General features: G+C 44.8%; 1 protein-coding gene across 1 annotated transcript; it reads right to left on the bottom strand.

Annotated features, from left to right (window-relative positions):
* Positions 1–1,293: 1,293 nt before the first annotated feature.
* Positions 1,294–2,978, bottom strand: Ddt (D-dopachrome tautomerase). Its single transcript, XM_003477747.5, has 3 exons — positions 2,770–2,978; positions 2,274–2,449; positions 1,294–1,549 (listed from the first exon to the last, which is right to left on the bottom strand). The coding sequence occupies exons 1-3, from the start codon at positions 2,875–2,877 to the stop codon at positions 1,477–1,479; spliced, it is 357 nt and encodes a 118-aa protein (XP_003477795.1). The 5' UTR covers positions 2,878–2,978; the 3' UTR covers positions 1,294–1,476.
* Positions 2,979–21,974: the final 18,996 nt, after the last annotated feature.

Genomic DNA, 21,974 nt, shown 5'->3' with positions numbered 1-21,974 from the left:
CTCCTACTGAAGAACTGCCCCTTACTGAGCCACTGGACCTTCTACAGTATCGCACACACACCTGGGATGGCCGTGGATCTGAGCCACACTGAGACGAGCCACTGTGAGAGGCTACTCAGACCCAAGCAGCTTTGTGACAAAGGTTCAAAGGTGAGAGATGGTACAAATCAGGCCAGAGGCTTGGGCAGTGCCATTTTACCAGAAGGCAAAGCTCAGGGCCACTGTAGGGGAGAGTACTGGACATGGGGGAGGGATCAGGTCACCAAGCCACCCGACAACAGTGCGATCCCTAGAGTACAGTGGGTAGATTTAATATGGGGGAAAGTGCCATCTTACGGGTCCTGTGGATTCTTTGCCCTCAGTGCCATCCTCAGGCACTGCATGCATTCCATTCAACCCACACACAGTCCAAGCTGGAAGCAGGACCCTCGTGAAACACCCTGGCAGAATGAGTGCAGACACGGGACAGGGAGCCAAGAAGCTCCTAGTTCTTGCTTTTAAGAACAGGCCTCAGCAGCGGACAGATACAATCCCAGCAGGTACAGATATTCCATTAGAAACTACCTTTATTAAGTCTGTAGAGTGTGCAGATGAAACTCGCAATCCGATACTTCAAACGATCACCAATCCTCGTACAAGCAAACAATATCCACTATTATCTATGGGTCATAAGCTCTGTGAATTCTGTATGGAATATGGAGAAAGCTACTGAGCAGAGACTACTTCCTTTGGGCTTCCCCTGTCCACCCAGGCACACTGTGAAATGCCAAGGTGTGATACAGTACACAGTTGTAGAAGAAGGTATTTATTTAGTTTCTAGCGGCAGACTTTTCATTTTGACTCTTGGTATGCTGGCAAACACTGCATTTCTGATGTTTGGCATGGATTTTGCAAAGTGCTCAGTTCCAGTGAATTCTCAGGAAGAGTCAGGGTGCAAAGTGGAGTCCAGGGAAGTTCTGGGAAGCTTAGCTAGCCCAGTTCTCCTGGCCAGCATAGCAGTGTGTGGATCATAGGGTGAGGTCAGGATGATCGGGGTATCAGGAGAATATGCAGATAGTTTCAGGCCAGAGTAGCTTCCCTCCTGTTCCCAGTGGCCTACACCTGGGTACACAAGGCAGAAGCACCAGGCTGTAGTCTCCTCTCCAAGATTTCAGTGCTGCAGATGTATCACACAGCAGCCCTAAAAAGGAGATGTGCCACCTCTATTTCTCTAAGGTTCTCTTCTCATAAACCAAACCTGCTGCCCAGAGGCCCAAGGTGACGGGAAGGTAGTAGGAAGATAAATGAGTCACGTTTGAATGATACAGTCCTCTTTGTTTATTTGGAATGAGGCTGGAGAAGAGGACAATTGCAAGCTCACAGACACAGCTGCAGTAGGGTGCCAGAGGCCAGTATCCACCAAACCCTGACTCTGCCAGGAGGCTTCTTGGGAAGAGGCAGCTAGCTTACTGAGATGCCTTGGATCCTTTGTGCCGATCATAAGAATGTCATGACAGTTCCTTTCTTTCCAATCTGCCAGCGCTCCAAGGGATAGAAGCGGATAACTATCCTTTAGGAAACAGAGAAAAAGATGTCAGCTGCTTGGCAAACGTCACCTTGCAAAGACTCCTGTCAACATATTCTCGCCATGGGCTCCCACACCAGCCCACATCAGCCCTCAATTATTTTGCTGCCCTGCTCATCCCAGCTAAGCTCTTTCCAGCTCAGACAGGACAGTGGTACTGTCAGATGTGGTCTGCAGGTGGAGACACAGGGCTGCAAACTGGAAATGATTGAGCTGTATCCAGGTGTTAGACAGCCAAGCTAAAGCTCTTTTTGCTATTCGGTGGCCTCCTCCTCCCAGCCTTGTTTGGTTCCAAAGGTCATGTTCTGGAGACAAGCCCAGATTGCTTTTCAGCAGCCTGGAAAAGTTCTCTCTGAAAATCAGACTCCCTGGCTTCCTTGGGGCCATAACACCTTGCTACACTGCCAGCTCCATCCCAGTGCACAGATGGAGGCACAAAGGTCCAAGAAAACACACCACGTCCAGGTGTCACAGAGATGGCTGCTGAGCCAGGAATTCTACAATCTTGGACCCACTGGGAAAACAAACCCACCCTCGGGGGCCTAAGGTGTATACAGGCTTCCTGGAATAGACTACTGTAGGTAGTACGCATAGTACTGTTCCTTTTTGGGCAAGACGAGGGTTTTCCCCCCCGCAGACCCTCGGAGGCAGGTCACTGTCTCTGCTTACACAATTGTCACAGATGGGCCCTTTCACTAACCCTACATACCGGTCCTGGCCCAAGGCCAGCTCCTTGGTGAGGACCTCGAAGAACCCCGCGCTGTGTCCGCGGTTCTCCTCCGCAGTGCCCACCACACCGATGGAAGAGATGACTAGCTGGGCACAGGGCTCTGTGGATCCACCCAGCAACATGGTCGTGCCAGACCGCACAATAACGATCACGCTCTGTGAGGGACACAAGTTTCCAAAATGGAACTGCAGCCAGTAGGACTAGACACGCGGGGGCGTGCAGCGCCTGTAAGCGCAGTACCTAAAGGGCCTGGGTCTTTTTAAGTCACGTGAGGATCGAGGCAGAGGGCAGCTAGCTGGGACAGTGCAAGGCCGCCCCGCAGATTCACTGGGCATGGCAGGGTACCCTGGTGGGCGAAATGGAGGTCTCTGAGACGAATCTAGGTCACTGTGGGAAGGTGGGGTGGGAACAGAGCCGGATCCTCGGTCCCCAAAACCTCCCCTCGCCCAGGACGCCCCTATTTATCCTCGCTCACGTTCTCGGGTTTGCTCAGAATGGTAGCGGCGGCCCCGCACAGCCGCTTCTCCAGCCCGTCAGGCAGGCGGCTGGCGGGTAGATTCGTTTCCAGCTCGATGAAGGGCATGTCCAGCAGGAAGGCAGAAGCAGCCTCAGCGGAGAAAGTACGCAGTCTGGCCAAGTGTATACAAGGGTGGCCAATGGCTGCGTGGGCGGGGCGCCACGGCAACCAGCGTATTCATTGGCTGGGCAATGGATCGGCGCTCCCTCATTGGTCACCAGGGCTACAACCCCAGTCTCCGAGGTTCGAGCGCCGGCTCGGATTTCCGGAAGTCAGAGCAGGCTAGCTGTAATTCCAACCCCATCCGGGTGCTGCAGGAGCTGAGGCCCGTCTGCCCAGCATCATCCCTGGAAACAGGGTTGTTTTTCCCGCTGCTTTTCAGGCTCAGAGCCGGCCTGTTCCTAATCCATGTTCACATGGAAGTCTGAGCACACGATTCTGTAGGGCCTCTCATAGGCTTGCCCCTAACAACCATAGCTATGCTGATTAAATAATATTTTGAACGCGTTGCCATAATTTCAAAGTCAGGCAACTTCAAGTCTCCAGTGGGAATTTGCTTCTCCGAAACAGTTTAGAGACCTGGTAACACGAGTGGGTGCAGGTTGGGGCCAAGCAAGTCCCTCGGGCTATGGTATGTCTACCTGGTCCCCAAGACACTTGCCCTTCTAGCCTGTTATGTGAGTGACGCAATAATTTGGAACAGGGTTATCCAGTTACACTTAGAGCATTCTAAGTGTGCAGATTAAAAGCGTCTCAACGGGAAGGCAATTGAGCCTACTGTCTATCATTACTCATCCTGTTAGTTTATTAGAAGATTCAAAAAGGGGTTAAGACACAAGATAGGTGATTGCAGTAGTTCTGGAGGTGGCAACTTTGGGACCCAGAGCAGGGCGTGGAGAAGGCAATGGTTAGGGTTAGGAGTGAGCATGAGCAAGCATACTACATGGCAGGCTTGGAGGGCCAAAAAGTACTCCACCTGTGGGAGACAGTGACCCCACAGAGAAAGGTGAAAGACCTAGGGGACTAAGGCCATTCCTGATCAGACAGGTCTTCACCTGGTCAACCCCCATCTGTGATGCATGCTCAGCTCAGGGAGCGTAGTACCTGCTTCGTGCGGAGACTGCGGAAGGAAGCATGGGCTGAGGATCCCAGAGAGTCATCTGACTCGGCCTGGGGCTGAGGAGGTCAGGGAAATGTCCCAGGAGAAGCAACATGAGGCAGAGCATCCAAAGACCACAAGCATATGCTAAAGCATGCCACATAAACCTGTGCTAAAGCTTTCTGCAAAGGAAGGCATAAGCCAGATGGTGGAGTAAACGTGAGGAAGGAAACAAAAGAAATGACATCATGCTGTGTGGGAGGGAGCTGTGGACCAGAAACACAGGGATATGCCCGGTACGAGGCAGCATGTAAGCTTTAGGTTTCCCTGCTAGGATTTTCCCACCCCCCGTGATGTGTGTGACATGTTGTGGATGCTTCTCCAAGTGGACATTGGAAAGACATCAGTATTCTAAAGCGAGAGTGCATTTTGTAGATAAGAAGACTAAGGTTCAGAGGAAAAAGTGACTCCTCCAGCATCCAGCAACCCAAAACATCAACATGCTTTCCCAGGACTCCCTACTATTCAGGAAGATCACACACACACCCATGGCACTCACATGCATCAGTTCTGTGATGGCCTTTCAAGTCAGCCACAGAAATCTGGGGACTACTGAGAAAGTCCTGGTCTCAAAAAAACTTGTCCTCGAGCAGCTGCAGGCAACTGTCCAGCTCAGCCAAAGTGGGCAACATGTCTCCTAGAACATTGGCTGATTCAGCCAAGCAAGGATCATCATCTAAAGGGTGCATAGGAAGAGAATCCAAGACAAGTATTGTGGCAGATGCCTGTATGCCCAGCACTCTAATAGGCTGAGGCAGGACGATTGAAAATTAGAGGCAATCCTGGCAACTTAATGAGACCCTGCTCAAAATAAAGGAGGAGGAGGAGATGAGGATGTAGTTCAGTGTGAAGGGCCTTATTTCAATTCCCAGTATGAGAGATAGAGAGACAGAGACAGAGACAGAGACAGACAGACAGAGACACTATGCCCAAAGCCCATCTTTCATCCCATCCTCATTTCATCATTAGTTCTTTGGATTCTTTCTTATCCCTGTTTATTCCTTCCTGGCTTACAGCTTTCCTCGTGACTAATATCTCAACACAGAGTCCTCTCCAGTGCAGCAGTCATCCTGTCCTTTCTCTCCCACCCACTTCTCGACCGTACCCCAAATTGCTCTAGTGGGATTTGTGTGAATTCACTAAACATTATGACCACAGTCTCTGGCATTCCCAGGACTTGATGTTCTAAGGTCCTAAGGTCCCAGTTCTGAATAAATGCTTAAAACAGAAAGCACCATTCTTGGAGCTCCCACAAGATGTCCTTGCCTCTCCTGGCTCAGCTGCCACATGGTCCAGGTGCACCAACTCCTCAGGGCAATGTGCTTCTAGGACAGGGACTCACCCGCTCAGGCATCAAAGAAGAGGAGGCCTCTATACTCATCCCTGGATCACAGATGCTGACCCCACCAGTGGCCTACCTGCCCTATGCCCACACTCTTGCAGCCTGGGTCTAGCAGAGCTTCCGTTTGAGCTTGGGGGCATGGTAATTTCTGGGAGCAGTAACCTTCCTGCCACCCCGAGCCATTCCAACCTTGTGTCAGACGTTCCAGTCTCCTCTTTGGGCTGTAATTTTGCTGTCCCTGGTAGTGACATAGGCCCTTCTGACCATGCTAGCTAAACTTTCTATGCCCTAGCATCTCAGCCACTCCTATCCCTATGTCTCAGTTAGACCTTGCTTTTGTAAGGAACACCTGTCCCATTCAGCCACCCAGGATCCAGCAGCTCAACACTTTTTCCCTTGCAGTGCCAAACCCTCCAGTCTCTTGGGTTCCCATGTCTGATTCATTTCCACATATCTCAGGGTCCTATCGCACAGACCAGCTTGGAGAGGACCCTGGTACCAGTTAATTCCTATGGAGTCAGAGGGCTTTGGTGGAACCAGTAGGTTCAGCCTGGCCAGAGGGCTACACATGATCCTTATGCTAAACACACATCATCAGCCTTGCCAATTATCCCTCCAGAAACTGCCTGTGTCTGGCCGTTGTCCCAAGGAGGAGACCCAAGCCAAGAGTGTGAATTGCCATGAGAGAGGGGTGGAGGGTTCATCTGAGCAGTCCAGTGCTGTCCAGTCATGGCCCTGTTCCTTCTCTGGATTCTGCTCCAGCTGTGTTTTGCAGGCCAAGCAGACCAGCAATGTGGCAGCTGAGCTCCCAGAGACCTGTGGTAGCTTAGCTTCATTATTATGGGTAGGCAGAGCAGCCTAAAGAGAGGGTCAGATTAAAGAGCTAATTCAAGCAGTTGGTTAATCAAGCAGCTGGTTAAGTTTAGAAAAGTAAAAGAAAACACAAGAATAAAGGATAAAGGTAGGTTAAGAATAGAGAGAAGAATGTTTCCTGGCAGAAAGAAGACTAAGTTAGTTAACAGCTTCTCTGTACCTCTAGACTGAATTTCAACTTGACCTGAAGAAACATTAGAAATGCAAGATATACACTGTTTGGAATTCTTTTGAACGCATTTCTTTTGAAACAAGCCCTTTCCTGTGCTTTACCTATTCGTACAAGAGCAGTCCAAGGAGCACAGTTCAAATTTCCATTTGGAATCCCCTCATAACAGACATTGGTCATGAGCTTTATTATTTCCAATAAAACTTTTAACTTCTGACTTTTGGGTCACAACTTCATTCTCCACCTTCGTGAAGCTGTAAGCTCAGTTCATACAGAATTTACTGTTTGAGCTCTACTCCCCCCACCCCACCCACACCTTGTGCTCCTTTTTATCCAGTATTTTGAAGAATGCCTTGTATTCCCAGGCAAAGACTAGGGTCCTTTAAAAGCATGCAGCTGGTAACTGGTGCAACAGATTCCACACTGAGAGGCTGATGCTTTCCACTTCTCTACAGCCTGACCTGGCTCCAGGTAAGAAGAAAAAGGTTTGGGGTTTGAAGACCTCTCCTTTTTTCTTTCAGTATGAAGACTGAACCCAAGACAAACAAGGATCTCAGTCCCACTTCCTTCTCTATCTAAGCTCTCGTCCATTGGTCCCAGCTTTGCCGAGAGTCCTGGCCAGACCTGCAAGCTAGCTCTGCCTCCAATCCCTGAGTGTGAGGAGGGGAGGGTTGCCAAATTTCCAGCCATTGCCCGCTCCACACCTTGGCAACATTGGTACAAGTAATTGCTTGTCAATGGTTGGTTAGGAGGCAGAATTGATGGCCACAATAACCAGAACCTCTGAGGGCACTGTGTGGCTCTATGTTTGCCGGGCAGCCTTGGTGGCTGGAGAGACAGGGCAGAAAAACTTCCTGAGAGTAGGGGAAAATAGGTCAGCGAAGGAAAAGGAGCTGGGGTTCACAGACATTTTCAGATGGAAGGTAGAAGGCTAAAGTCAGGGACTCCAGCCAGGTTCACAAGTTTAGAGTCTCAGGCTGGCTGGAAGGAACTATGCAGAGTCACAGAGGATGGTCTGGGGGATAGACTAAAGAAAAAAAGAAGAGATGGGGAAAAAAGTGAAAGAAATGGAAGCTGAAGGAGATCTCCCAGCAAGGCTGAGTCTATGGCTTCATATCTCTCCTTATAAAACACAAGTGAGATCAGGGAGAAGTCAATACTTTTTATGTATAAACTGGATCAGGGAAAGAAACACAGAAAATGGGGTGGGGCAGAAAGTAGGTAAAGGAAGAAAAGCTCTTTGGACTTCAAGGGCCCAGCTCGGGATGAGGAAGGGACCTAGGAGCTTGCTTTCTCATGTCGTTGGAAGTCTGATCACAGGCACCCTCTTAACCACACCTAACCCTGTTTAGTCTCATGTTGAAGAGGAAAAAGAGGGACAGATGGATGGACACCAGCAGGAGTGAGAGGGACCACACATAAGCCCAGCCTAGAACCAGTCTTTGGCTGTGCCAGGAGCCTCTGCCCACTGTATCCCGTTTCAGAGCTCCTAGGTCTGACAGGTCAAGTGTAAGATCAGGGGCACTAAAGAAGACCCCCATCTGTTACGGTTTGGATCTAGATGTCTCCCGAAAGCTTCATGTGCTCAAAGGGGGGTGGGAGTGGGAATTGGCTGGACCATGGTTACATGATACTGGGATTAAGGATTAAGGATGTGTGTAACTAAATCGGTTCTAGGCGTGGATAATGGGAAGGCCCACTTTGGGTGTGGCTGGCAGCATACCCAAAAGGCTTGTAGCCTGGATGGGATATAAAGGACAGGAGAAGGCAGGCTCATTGCCGCATCCCTGCCTTCTGCCAGACACACCATGAACTGTTTCTCTTCTGCATACAACTCTCCTGTGGAGCCACTTGACTATGGACTGAAACCTCTACAAACGATGAGCTAAAATGAACCTTTTCTCCTTTAACTTTGGGTGTCAGGTATTTTGTCTCAGCAAAGCAAGAGGTAATTAAGACATCACCCTTAGTAATCCTTGTCACTAGGTGGCTTTATGCGGAACCCTCTTCTTGGATTTGACACACACACACACTCCTCCATCCTGATGTTCATGTTTTGTTCATCCCTCCCCAGGCCGCCTTGAGGCCTACGTCCACATTCCTGTGGTCATCTCCTAGAAGCTGCCATGGTGTTAGGCGAATGGCTCATGCTGGAACATCCCAGTGGGGAAGTCACCAACCAACCAAAGATTCCTGGGGCATTATCTGTAGAATAATTGCTGCTCTGTCTCTTCAGGTGATTTTTACAGAGATCTAGTAAGATACTTAAAGGGATTTTAGTGCTTTCTTGCTAACTTAGAACTAAGAGGGCCTGGTTTGTGACTGAAGCCATGGAAACCGAGGCATTTCTGGCTTTTCCGGGAGGCTGTGTAGTGTTGGGGAAGAACCTGGAAATCTGAGGCGGTTACTTTGTCACCAACTGGGATGTGTTTTGGACAAAGCCAGCTACCTATCTTGACCTCATTCCTTATTCTATGCTGTGTAACTGTCACCACCTTCAGTCTTGGTCTCGGGTTCCCCATATGTAACTTGAGGATGATGATTCGCGTAGGAATCAACAAGCTTGGGAAAAGAAAGCTATCGGATCATGCCACAGCTTAAATACATCAAATGCGAGGCATGTTCAGTTCTAGAAAGCAGAACAGAGCCATGAGAACGATGGAGGCAACACTAATAGCTAATAGTAAGAGGGTGATCAATAAGCCCTTGGGGTAGGTACACGAGGATATAGCTCAGTGGTGGAGCACATCTCTAGCACCCCCAAAAAAATGCCCTGGAGAGGAACACAGAGTCTTAAGGGAAGAATTGATTAGAAAACAAGGCAGCACAGAGAACCACGGCATTGCCAACACCGAAAGGTAAAGTAAATTATTTAGACCTGGAAAAGAAAGTATATTTTTTTTGGCCAGGGATGTAGCTCAGTGGCACAGTGTCTGCCTGGCAAGTGTGAGACTCTGAGTTCAAGTCCCAGTACAAAAATAAATAAAGAAGAGTAAATCCTGAAAACGCAAATTTTTTTCTGAGTTAAATTTGTATTTTATATCCATAAACTTTTCAATCATACATATTAATGTGCATAGCCGAGAAACCAAGTTCTGTGTTGTTCCTTACCTTGTCAGCACTGAGGAAGGAGGCTGTGTGAGCTGTGTGTGGCATATAGTACTGTCATTGTGCAGGCCAGTGCCATGCATCTAGGCTTACTTCATGGAATCCGGACTGGTTTTCCCAAGCAAGAAGCACATGTTCTATGTATATCAAATCATATTTCCCCCCCAGTGGGAGATCATTTCAACTTACAAAATCATTCATAAAATCCAACCAGTGGGTGACTAGTACCAGTTACCGGGGCCGTTTCATGGTTTTATAAAATAAATCATCCACAGTGCTGGATATGGACTATTGACCAGCAGTTAACACAGTCATATTTAATATTGACATTGCCATAAAACTTACTAGCATTAGATAAAGTAGTACTAGTTTGGAAATTCTTGTCATAAAGTTTCTTTGGAGGTATGTGATAAAAGAACACTATTCCTTTGGAGTAAAGTTCCAATTTGAAAGGAGATTTAGATGCTGTATAATTTTTTTTTTGGTCTTTTTCCTTTTTATCGAACTTACGACTGCCTGCTTGTAAGGCAGGCGCTTATGCCGCTGAGCTAAATCCCCAGCCCCGATGCTGTATAATTTAATTGTATCTCTCTAGTGGTAATTTTGAAATATACACATTTCAAGTGAAAAAAGAATGAGAGTTGTCCAGGCACATAAGCCTAAATATGAAAAGAGCAATTCAACAAATGTATTTTTTACTTAACTATTTAATGGATTTTTTTTATTTAAAGAGAAAAAAGAAAGGACATAAAAAAAACAAAGCAGTAAAAGGGTACAGGTAATACAGAATTTCAAGGAAAAAAATATACAGTAAGAAATCACTAGTTAATAGGTTACATATTGTCTTCCTAGAAACAGTTGTCCAAATTATAAAATTAAAGCATATAAAGTGGACATTCATACAGTGATATTGGAGATAGTTCCATTCAATGATACAGAACAAGACCAATAAAACCTACACTGGAGACCTTACAGGACTTCAAAAAAAGATAATAGTCAAACCATAAGGGGCATATAGTATATCTTATTGCCTTCAAAGTGGTTGCCTATACCCTCAAACTTGATACTATCAAACAAAATAGAATATAGAATAATCAGACAGAACAAGATGGGGAGAGCAATACTGGGGTTCAAATCAGGTTAATAGGAAAACAAAAAAGTTACTATAATATGTCCCGCTATTTTTTAGTTTAGTTTTCCCTTAATTAAACAAATGAGAGAAAATTGATTAGTTTTAAAAAGGGAGGGAATTTGAGATAAAAGAGGACATTGTAACAGAACAACACAGGTCAGAACTGAACAATTTAAGTATCATTGTGTTTCACCACCAGACAATCTAACATAATAGTAGTCGCCATAGTGCCTCTTTCCTTGAATTATTTGAGTGTAACTTTGTATGCTATATATTTAATGGATTCTTTTAGTGCTAGATTCCATGATGGTTGTTATACTGATAGTTTCCCTACTAGTTGAGATGGTACAGCCTGTCAGATTAACAGCAATGATAACATTTCTCATATGTCAAAGGCATAGGAGGAAGGTACTGAACATTATATAAGGAGATGGGTCAGTATGAAAAGATTGCAAACTTATTTTAAAAATTGGAACTTCTTTAAGGCAAAGAGATTACATTTAATAAACAACTTGCACCCAACTTATATATGGAACGACTGTTTATGCACTCCACCTCCATGGCCACTACATTCACTTTCCAAATGGCTTCAGTCTCAGTTTTCTCCTGGCGCCACTGATGCTCCTCTCCTAAGTCCATCAGATCTCGGGTGTACCCCAGTCTAGTTTGTTGCTTTTCCTATCACTCCAAAAGCAGTATGACTCAGATTCCCATGAATATTGCAAAAACACTGTTGGCTCATCACCAAATAAACTGGAGAACTTTGAAGCCAAGAAGGCAGGACTTAGTCTCCTGTGGCACACACTTGATCGCACAGTAAGCTCATGATCATTGGACCGCCAATGTTAGGGTCAGACTTCAGTGCTGCTTGGTTTACTGTCCATTAGTAAGCCAAAATTAAAATAAATGAAACCACGCAAAGCTGCATTTCTGTGCAAAATCCAAGAAAGGCACAATAGACAGCCTTTTTTCTCCATAAGAATCCTGGATGAAATAACTGACACCCTCCTCCACGAAGCCTCCTCCTAGACACAGGGCCAAGTGGATCGCGTGACCAAAGTTGGGGAGCTTGCCTTTGTGAGGCTGTAGCCAGGTCCTGCAGGAAGGCCAGTCAGTCTCAATATCTCAGTCCTCCATGATCAGTCAGCCCTCGGGAGAAGCAGCATGGTGACAGAGACTGGCAGAGAAAAGCGGCTCATGGTGTGACATCCTGGGAGACAGCACGAAATTACAAATCTTAAAACCTGACAACTAGAAACATTTGAGAAGAAAGCTCCTGACATAGTAATATCCAGATACATCTTCACCTTTCAAGTATTCTCTCCACAGATTTGCCTGGAGACTGAGACTCTGTACACTTTTTTTTTGTTTGTTTGTTTGGTTCTTTTTGGTACCTAGGATTGAACTCACGACTTTGCACTTGCCAGGCAGGTGCTAGTGCTGTTGAGTTAACCCCTGGCCCTAAACCCTTCTATGTGTCAATGATTTCACAACAGGACCTTGCAGCAGCCTGAGTATAACATAGAGAATCAGTTTTCATTAAAGATTTAAAAATCTTTAATAAAATTCTGTTGCTCTGCTCTAGCTCCCCAGGCTATGACTGGCTGTGGTGCTATGTGACTTTTTTTTGTACTGGAAATCAAACTCAGGACCCTGAGTTTCCCAGGTAGGCACTTAGGCTGCTGAGCTATATCTCCAGTGCTGTGTGACTGTTTTAATGCTGTTTATGATCATCCTGCCTCTCTCTGTGAATCCCACCTGCTCAACCTGGAACTCAAGCAGTGTGAGCATCCCAGACCAAGGCCCTTGTGGCCCCCAGGGATGGGATCAGGCCTCTCAGCCCCCGCTTGGCTGAAGGACCGGGTCATCTCATTCTTCAAGACTCATTAGTCTTCTGTCTCTGTTCTCTTCCCCCAGCCCACATCCAAATTTCTCCCTCTTCTTCTGGGAACTCTAAATCCCTTTCCCGTGTCACCATAGTTGAAAGAGGCAATCTGATGACATCCATTATGGGGACTGTTCTTGATGGTCACATTTATTGTCCAGCATACCTTACATACTGCCTCACCCACAGGATTCCTCCTGGTCTAACGTAGGGATAGACTATGATATCCTCCATGTCTCTATTTCTAAGTGGCCAGATAATGCCCAGTGAAGAGGTCCAAAAGAAAAAATTCCTACAAGATGATAAAGTGATGATCAACATGTCACTTGGCTTCCTGACTCCATTTATTTGACCTGATGTCACATATCTCAAAAACAGATCTGACAGTTCACTTCTAGTATTAGCTTGCAACTGTGGATGTCTCTGGGCCCAGAACCACTTTCATTCCTAAAGGTAGGGACATTATTTGAAAGAGAAATGGGCCATCATTGTGTTTTCCAACCTCATCTACACACACACACACACACACACACACACACACACACACACACACAGAGAGAGAGAGAGAGAGAGAGGGAGAGAGAGAGAGAGAGAGAGAGAGAGAGAGAGAGAGAGAGAGGCAGAGTTCATACATACATATAAACTACTGACTTCACCTGCCTAGAAACTTCCTGCTTAACGGGGAGGTGATGGGGAGTGAGTTAGGTGGGGTGTGTGGGGTAAGAGAGAGGGAGTTTGAAAATCAACAGTAAGTTAGGCAAAATTAAGAGTGAACCAGCCCCAGGGCTCGTGTCTTCTTCTGTGAAGTCTCTAGTGGTCACCCTGAGCCTGCACAGCTGCAGTCTTCAGAGCAGAAGGGAATTTACAGCAAACGTAAACGGAGCTGAAACTTCCAGGTCGCAAGGGGCCACGTGCTTTTGGAAAAATTACAGGATATATTTTTGCAAGTTGGTTGAAGCTTTCTGTCTCTTTCTATTGCAAATTCCCATGTCTCACATCTCTTGGCCTGCAGGACTGGCTGTGGGTATCTTAGATGTGGTCAATGGGAAAGGTAAAATTGAAGGACCATTTTGTATAATTTAATGGGACATTGATGTACCTTGAAGTCACCTCTTTGCCTAAATGACCATAGCTACCTTGGTGCATACATAGCTTCAGGGTCCTGCCTACTGCCAGAAGACAAAACATGGGTGGCTTGTGGGGACAGCCCTGTGGAAGTCAAGGAAGTGAAGTCCCAGATGACAGCAGCACTAGGAATGACAAGGAGAGTTAGGGACACTCGGGGCAGTGCTCTCTTAGGGGCCAGGCAGAGAGCTGGGAGTCACCTGAGCAGCACTGTAGGAATTCACTAAGGGCCAAGGACAGCTGAAAGAGATCTTTAGAGTCACTGGAACGTTCCTCAGGGTCTCTGCAGAGGAGACCATCTCCACATCTCTCCCACATTTTCGGGGACCTGTGAACAATTTGGATCCCCCAGACCTTGGAATGGGTTAATCCCATATCATTTAACTCTAAGAGTACCGTGATCTCTAAACCTTATTCAGTTTCTCACCCTAGATTGAGCACAACCTCATGGTCCAAATTGACCCAAAGATGCTGCTAAGATTTAAAATGACAAAGATACCACAATAAAAATTCAACATAGAAATATCATCTTACTAGAAATTTCTAAATGTGAAATTCAAAGATAAAAGTATAATCTGTTTTCATAGCTGGATGTGCTGGTTCCTTGACTGTAATCATAGAACTCTGGGAAGCTGAGGCAGAAGGATCAAAATCTGGATCCTAAGAATTTAGTGAGACCTTGTCTCAAAATAAAATATAAAAAGGGTTAGGGAATATACCTCAGTGGGAAACCCTAAGTCCAAACCCCAGTACACACATACACGCACATACACACACACAAAAACAAACAAACAAACAACAGACCATTGTCCTTTGAGGTTCAAGTTCTATGAAAGAAACATGAAAGTTTCAAGGTAAAAGTGTTATGCGCTAGTTAGACATTAGCCAGCCTGAGGGACAAAGGGGAACCCAACATAGCATTTTTGTCAATTATTATTAAGTTAAAAAAGGACAAGAAACCCAGTGATTAATACACATAATCATTTATTGGTCTCACACCCAAAGATACACGCCTGTATTTCTAAAACGAGGTATACAGTACTACATCAGGAAAGAAAACTTTCTTTAAACACCCTCCTGCCTTGGGCTGACACTACATTTAAATTAATGAGTTTGTTTGTTTGTTTTAGACAGGGTCTCACTATGTAGCCCAGGCTGGCCTTGAACTCACTGCAAATCTCCTGCCTCAGCATCTTTAAGGGCTGGGATTACAGGTGTGCATCATCCCGGCATACTTTACGGGAGCCACGTCAAGATGAAGGTTGAAATGGGAATAGTGTGTAAAGGTAGACTCGGGCAGCCCAGAAGCTCTTCTGCCATAAGAAGTTACCTTTCATAAGCTTCTTTCCTAAGTTTCTTACACAGCTAAGGGACCTGAGGGAATACTTAACCATCTGCAAAGGACAAGAAGACATTTTGCAGTTCCAATGCAGTTCTAAGAAAAAACCCAATTGTGACTGCCACACTTCCCTGACCCTCAAGAATAATTCTTGTGCACATAAAAAGGTATCCAGACTCACACTTGGTACAGATATATACATGTTGGCACTACCTGCCTTCTAGCTTGAAGGTGTAACTCTCTATCCACTCTATGATACATTTCACCTATACTTCAGCCTGTGGTCTCAGCTAAATTCTTTCATCAAAGGTACCAAAGAACCAGCGAGGTTCCTGAGGGCCTGTTCTTTGCAGCATCGGGAGTCGGGACCCACCCTAAAAAGAACATTAAAACTCCAGACATTCACAGAGGATGCATCAAAGGCCAGGGTTGCTACTTTCCTCGCATTATGTGTGTTAGTAGGAAGTCTCCTTGTGTTCCCGGAGACGGCAGCTGGCTGATGGCTGTCAGGGCTGCACTGGTGTATGGAAGGGCATCAGCCTCTGGTTTGGTGGAGTAGAGAACACAAGCTCCATGGTGAAGAGCCCCTGGGCTGCCTGAGTCTACCTCTACACCCTCTGCCCATTTTAACCTTCATCCTGAAGTGAGTCCCATAATATTACTTCTCTTCCATGGGTCAAAGCCCTTCCGTTTCCCAATTCTGGGTCAAAGTCTATTCAATCTAGGGACCCATTTTTCTTCCCTGCCATGTCACCTTTGGATGAGTTGGCAGCTCTAAGGACTAATCTCTTCACTTCTGCAAAGCAAGGACCCCACATTCCTCAGCTGCTCTAGTGAGTAGTTCCCGGAGCAGACTTCAACCCTCAGCCCTGCCCCATGGTCCCAGCGGGAAGGACATGCCCCAAGGGCCTATCTGCCAGAGTCCTCACCCCATGTGCCAGTTCTTTGGGAAAGTTCACCCCACTTAGCCAGGTCCCCGGATCCTGCTCTTGCCTGAATGTCCTTTTGTCTGCATTCCTGCTGGACACTGTAGGGACAGTAGGCACAGAACAGTCCCTAGGTCAGGCAGTGGAAGACAGCCGGAAGTGCAGGTGCTGCTGCTCTCCTGGGTGGCCTGGGACTCGCCCCATGATGGTTTATGGATGCACAGCAAAGCTGCCTCCTTCTCCCAGCCTAGGTCTTCAGTGGCGACTTGGTAACCGAGTTTTAGAGGTAGTTGCAGCATCAGAGGTTCCCCTTGCCTATGTGGTAGCAAAAGAATTGTGTTTTCATGGCCTGGCACTGTGGGATGTGGGTGGGCAATTCCTCAAGCATTTTGTCTGCCCTAGTGTTGCGTCTCCGCCTTCTTAAACTTCTAGATTCTTGGAAACTTCTAGATTGATCGGGGAAATTGAGAGACATTTTTCTTCAGTTCTTTGGGGCCAGTCATGTCGTTCTTTCCTGTGCAATTATGATAAACCTCCAGTGGAGCTGTTTGAGCTCACAGCGACATTTCATAGGGTGAAGGATCTCACACAGGAGACCTGGGAATTCCCAGCTTTATCTCTAAAACTATGGCAGAAAACTGTGTGTAGGCACTTTCATATGGTGTCTTTAGTAACTCCAAGTTCCATGAGACTGCTGGCAAATAGGAAATGATCCCTCCTGGGAGGAAAGAGCACCCCCAGGCTCATCGTCCAACCCACTAACAGCAGGTAAAGCCATCATCTCTGACTTCCACAACCTAGAGCCAACCCCATCACACACGGCACACTCCTGCTGTTAAACAGTTTTGCAGGCCAAGCCCTATAGACTCAGTTACCACAAGTGTGTTATACATCTTTTGAGGAGTCTAACCTATTTTATGGGGAGCCTACATGAAAATCAATTAATTTTCAATACGTAAGGTAGCAGACTAATCCAGATGAATTTGTTCTTCACTTAGGCATTGGCTACCACGGTGTACTACATAGTCTGTGCTCAGTGTAGCATTAACCTTTTCTAACAGTCATTAAAACACATATTGACTTATCTTGACCTTGGTTTTGAAACGTATCTGGTATCTCCTTAGCAAAGGGAAAATGGAATTTCCTACTTGTAGTGAAAAGGTGTGCTCTGTTGGGTTCTCAAGCAATTACAAAGCCTCTTACTGTATCCTTAGATTGGCTCCTGAGTGTTGCAAGACAGTTAGCAAGCAGCATGATAATGAGCCTCGGAATCTGTAATATCTTAATCTGTAACAGGTAGCAGTGAATCTGGCTTGTGGTTAGGAAGAGGATCAAAAAGCTCAGAGCAGCCGGAATAGAATGCATGCTGCTTAATATGTGCGGCTTAAGTCTTGTCTTTTGCAGAGCTAAGGGGTTGCTGTCCAGTCAGGCAATTGAAGATCTCCAGGAGGACCAGGGGATTTTCCTTGCTGTGGTGCTCTTTTTAGTGTAGTGTGTTTAAAGCACAATTTCACACTTGCAAGGGTGATAGAACAAGTAGTTAGGACTATAGCCTTAGGGGGCATCCATTGGTCCATTAGTTGGTCCTCCACTTGGTGGTTTCCCCATGTTTTGTGGAACTTTGCTCAGAGTTGCAAAGGGTCCAGAGAATACTCAGGGTAGTCTTGTCCTACAGGAAGCTGACTCATGCATAGAGGTCACAATTTAGTTAATCTATCTATCTATCATCTATCTCTTTTTTCATTGTCTAAATGTAAGCAACACCCACTTTATAAAAGTCCAAATGTTTCTCCCGTATGTAATCTTTTGAGGGCTGAACTGCAGCCTGCTTCCAGGGACTACTCATACGCTGAGTAAGCCGATCACCAATATCATTTTCCTTTTTAGGCAAGGTACCTCATATAGTTTGGTGAGAGTAATTTGTAGAGCATGTTTCATCTTTTTGGTTGTATGAGCTCCAGAGTCCTTTAGTCAGCGTGTAGTATGATGAATTCCCATCGTCACCTATCCTTGGCATTGATCTCAAGCCAAAGACATCTCTCTGTGTCTCTGAGGTACACTATACCTGGGAATAATTTGATTTGGGAATTCTCAAGCCACTTCGGAGGCCTTTTATGATTTTATGGACTATCCCTCAAGCAAGGTGGAGAAACTATCAACAAAAACCTGCAACTATACTTAAAAGTTTCCAGTAGTCTTGAGCATTTAGATGAAGCTTATATGTGACTCCTCAAAAGGACGTGGCCTCCAACATTGGGCCTCAGAAACTACTGGCAACTTTTCCTTTTGGAATTGTTTTTGGCATCTTTGGATCACCTCTTTTGTTGCCTGGCACAATGCTGGTCCTCTGAGGCATGGTCTGTCCAGTTCACTTAACATATCTTTCCTGTAGTGATAATCTTGATAAATATCATTAATTATGACAAACACAAGCTTCTCCGGTAATAAAATGACCCAATGAGGATTTATAGTCATCCACTAAAACTGTATCCATCAAGGCCACAACACTTACCCTACTGTCTAAGCAGACAGCATGAAAATCTCTCAAGAGAATATTAGGCAAGTTCCCTGTTCTGTTCTTGCTCAGTGACATATTGAGACCTCAGTATTTACCCTACTGCCAAAGTACACAGCCAAAAAGCCCTGGGGAAAGTCCTTATCTGAGAAGCTGTACATTCTGTACAAACTTGGTACAAGGCCTGTTACTCTGAAGTTGTAGCCTTGAATATTTTGGGAGAGGGTTATGGCCTGTTTAGATGTAGATGGTATCATATTTTTAAGTTTCGTGGTCATTGTGAATCTTAAGGACTACGTCCTCCTACTGAAAACAGTTCATCTCCATGGCTCCTTCAGATTTTGTTTTAAAAATTTTACTTGATTTCATGAGGATTTTGTCCTATACAGGTCATCTTGACCACCAGTACATTCTCAGGTGCTTTGGGTTTAAGTCTAATGTAGTCTTTTCTAGCCAGAGAGAAGTGTCTTCAATGTCCCTGCTATGGCTGTTATATTCTACGTAAGCTTGGATGCCATGCCTGAGTCTTCACAGTAGATACTTTTGGTCATAGCCATTTCAGATCTTGTGGCCATTTTCACTGGGATTCTTGCATGGTTTCATCCGTTATCGCTTCTGTTGGATCTAGAGTGCTTTGGCAGCCATCCTCGAGTAAAGGATCTGAAACTTCTCATTAGTCTTATTCAAGATGAGACATTTCTCTTCATCAGTTTGCCTTATCTGAAGCAAGGCCTGTTCATCCACTTAAGCAGATGGCTAGAAAAGAGTCCCCCAATCCTCCAAGGACCATCACAGTGAGGAGGTTTAGAGCTTTTCAATGTGGCAGGTCACAAATCACAACTGGGCTTGTGTTCAGAAATAGCCTGCTGGAATTTAGTCCTCCCTTTTCAAGGTACAGTAACTTGGTGGGAATTATCCTGTACTGAGTTAGATTCCCCTGACCAAATTGAGTGCCTTGATAAGTTTTAAAAATGAGATCATTCAACACTCGCCATCATAGTGGGGATGGACTGTTTCCTCTGGTCTTGCAGCTCTGTAGACTGCAGAGGAACTACTAAGACTTAAATGAGGAAAGTGGAGCTCCTGTTGGGATTGGCAGGAGTTTGGGAGGTCAAAGCTGTTAGCAGCATTCTCTCCTCCCCTTTGGCATGTCTGTTCTCACCCAGAGGACACTGTTCTGGTGTCTGATGTCTTTCCAACATATGTACAGTCTTATATTTAGAAAAGTCTTGAGTATTTAAAAGAATGAAGGATTGAGTACATAGCATTTCACATTATTTTCCTTATCTGTCATAAAACCATTCAAGTTTCAATACAGGGTAAGAATCTGGATTCTGATGGGTTCGTTGTCCGGGAGCTTCTTGTGCCAATTCCTTTATCAGTGGAAGCGAGGGATTCTAGGATCAGTTATGTGCTGGAAGGTTCAAGAGGAGGGCACTTTAGTAAAGAAATAGAGATTCTCATAAAAAAAGAAAAACCTAACAAATTCTGGAAATGGAAAACTTAGTCAGATTAAAAATTACTCAGTAGAAAGCCCAAACAATGGACTAGACCAAACAGATCAAAATAATATATTCAGACAACAGGAAAGAAGAAACTGAGAGAGAATAAAGAAAGCATGTAAGATTTCTGGGGCACCGTGAAGAAATCAAGTATCCACATACATGGCAGACCAGAGGGAGAGGAGCTTTGTACTAAGGACATAGAAAATCTATCCAGTGAAGTAAGGCCCAAAATTTCTCAAACATTGGAAAGGAGTGAATATCCAGACACAGGGAGCATTTAGGACCCCAGCTAGACCAGAAGTTCTGGTCTCTACAACATTTCTTAGTTAAAACACTAAAAATATGGAACAAAGAAAGAGTGTTAAAAATTGCAAGAGAGAAATACCCAGCTATATTCCAAAGGCAAACCCATTGAAATAACATCAGATTCCACACCAGAAACTGAAAGTGTATTTTGAGCTCTGAAAGAAAGTGACAAGAAAAATGACTGACACTGTAACGGACGATGATCCCCAACCCCAACCCCAGCCAGTATGCTCCAGTTTGTTTCTTGCCCAGGTAATAGTTCTGGTTACAGTTCCTGTTCCTTTTGTTTCTTAGAAATGGCTGGTTACTGTGATGCATAGTAGGTTACTATGATGCATGTTGTAAGAACTAATTCCCAATTCTGCTTCTCTACCTCCTGCTTGCTTACTCCATATAAAACCAAGACCATCAGAGATCAGAGCCTGACATGTTGAGGACCAATTGATTGCTAGTCAGTGCCCATTGATGTAAAATAAACCTGCCTTCAAATCCTGGGTGTTGTTTTGGTGTTTCTTTTTGCCATCCAAAACCAGCAGATTATCCTTTAGATTGGAAGCCTTTCTGAAATAAGCATAAATGAAAGGCTTTCATGGACACTAGATTTAATATTACAGAGATATTTAAGAGAATCCAATACCCAGAAGTAGAAGAAAGATTAACACAACCACAAGAACCCAGGAGAGAACAAATCTCACTAGGCAAATTACCACACAAATGAAAAATAGGAAGGAATCCAATATTAACAACATATGGTAAACCACCACAGGTCCAGAATACTCAAAACAACCAAACAAAAAAAATGAGAAAATCTACTGCATGTGTTATAATAATGATTTCGAATGGGAGAGTCCTTAATTCTCCAAGTAAAACTGCAGAGTGGCTGATTACATTAAAATACCAAAAAGAACAATGTGCTGCCTATAGGAAGTTCATGTCAGATGGACAGATATACAGACTACATGATCAGAGAAGCTTCTCTAGTAACATACTATAGAAATGATCTTTGAAAGTTTAGCCTTCAGATGTACAAACTAAAAGACAAAAGATGAAAAAAGTTACTCCCAGTAGATACAATCTAAAAGCACATAAGACCAATTATACTTAGATCTGACCAAACAGATTTTAACTCAAAATCAATTAGAAGACAATAAGAATGCCAGTACATAGTAATGAAGGGAATAGTTCATCCAGAAGATATTACAGATACAAATAGGCATGTACTGAACACCCTCTTTTACAAAGTAAACACTACTACTCATATACTGAGAGATAGGCCTCATTTTATTAATACTGTGTGACCTGAAGACCCCTTTCTCACAAACAGGTACATTATTCAAAGGGAAAACAAACAGTGAAATGCCAGAATGAAACACAGCACTGTGTATCATAGAATTTATCCGACGCTTACAGACAGATCACTCAACAGTCACATGACATACATTCTTTTCATCAGTACATGGAGATTTTTCAGTCATGTATTAGTCTATAAAGCAATTCCTAACATGTTAAAAAAATGAAATAACTTCTTATATTTTATCAGATCATAATAAATTGAAAAAGAAATCAATCAGAACAGAATCTACAGAAATTGTGCCTAACACATGGTGATTAAACAATAACACCATTGAACTAATAATCATTTTATATTTTAGTAGAGTTCCCTAGCTCAGTTGAGACATTAAGATTTGAAGTTTAAGTTTAATTTTTTGGGTGTCTTACTTCATTAAGGGTATTGTTTACAGAGGAAATTGGTAGAACTTTTTCTTTCTTTCTTCCTTT

The sequence above is a fragment of the Cavia porcellus genome, unplaced genomic scaffold (assembly GCF_034190915.1).
Source record: "Cavia porcellus strain 051 isolate PalLab524CR breed Dunkin Hartley unplaced genomic scaffold, mCavPor4.1 scaffold_16, whole genome shotgun sequence".
Lineage (NCBI taxonomy): Eukaryota > Metazoa > Chordata > Mammalia > Rodentia > Caviidae > Cavia > Cavia porcellus.
Note: the sequence above shows the minus strand (reverse complement) of the source record. Positions and strands in the feature narration are given on the sequence as shown.

Bases quoted from the DNA above. Each gene is read 5' to 3' on its own strand.
- Ddt (XM_003477747.5), bottom strand. From the start codon at position 2,877: ATGCCCTTCATCGAGCTGGAAACGAATCTACCCGCCAGCCGCCTGCCT. The intron at 2,450-2,769 runs GTGAGCGAGGAT...TGTCCCTCACAG, and splicing joins TTCTGAGCAAACCCGAGAAC to AGCGTGATCGTTATTGTGCG. The intron at 1,550-2,273 runs GTATGTAGGGTT...TGTTTCCTAAAG, and splicing joins CTGGCCTTGGGCCAGGACCG to GATAGTTATCCGCTTCTATC.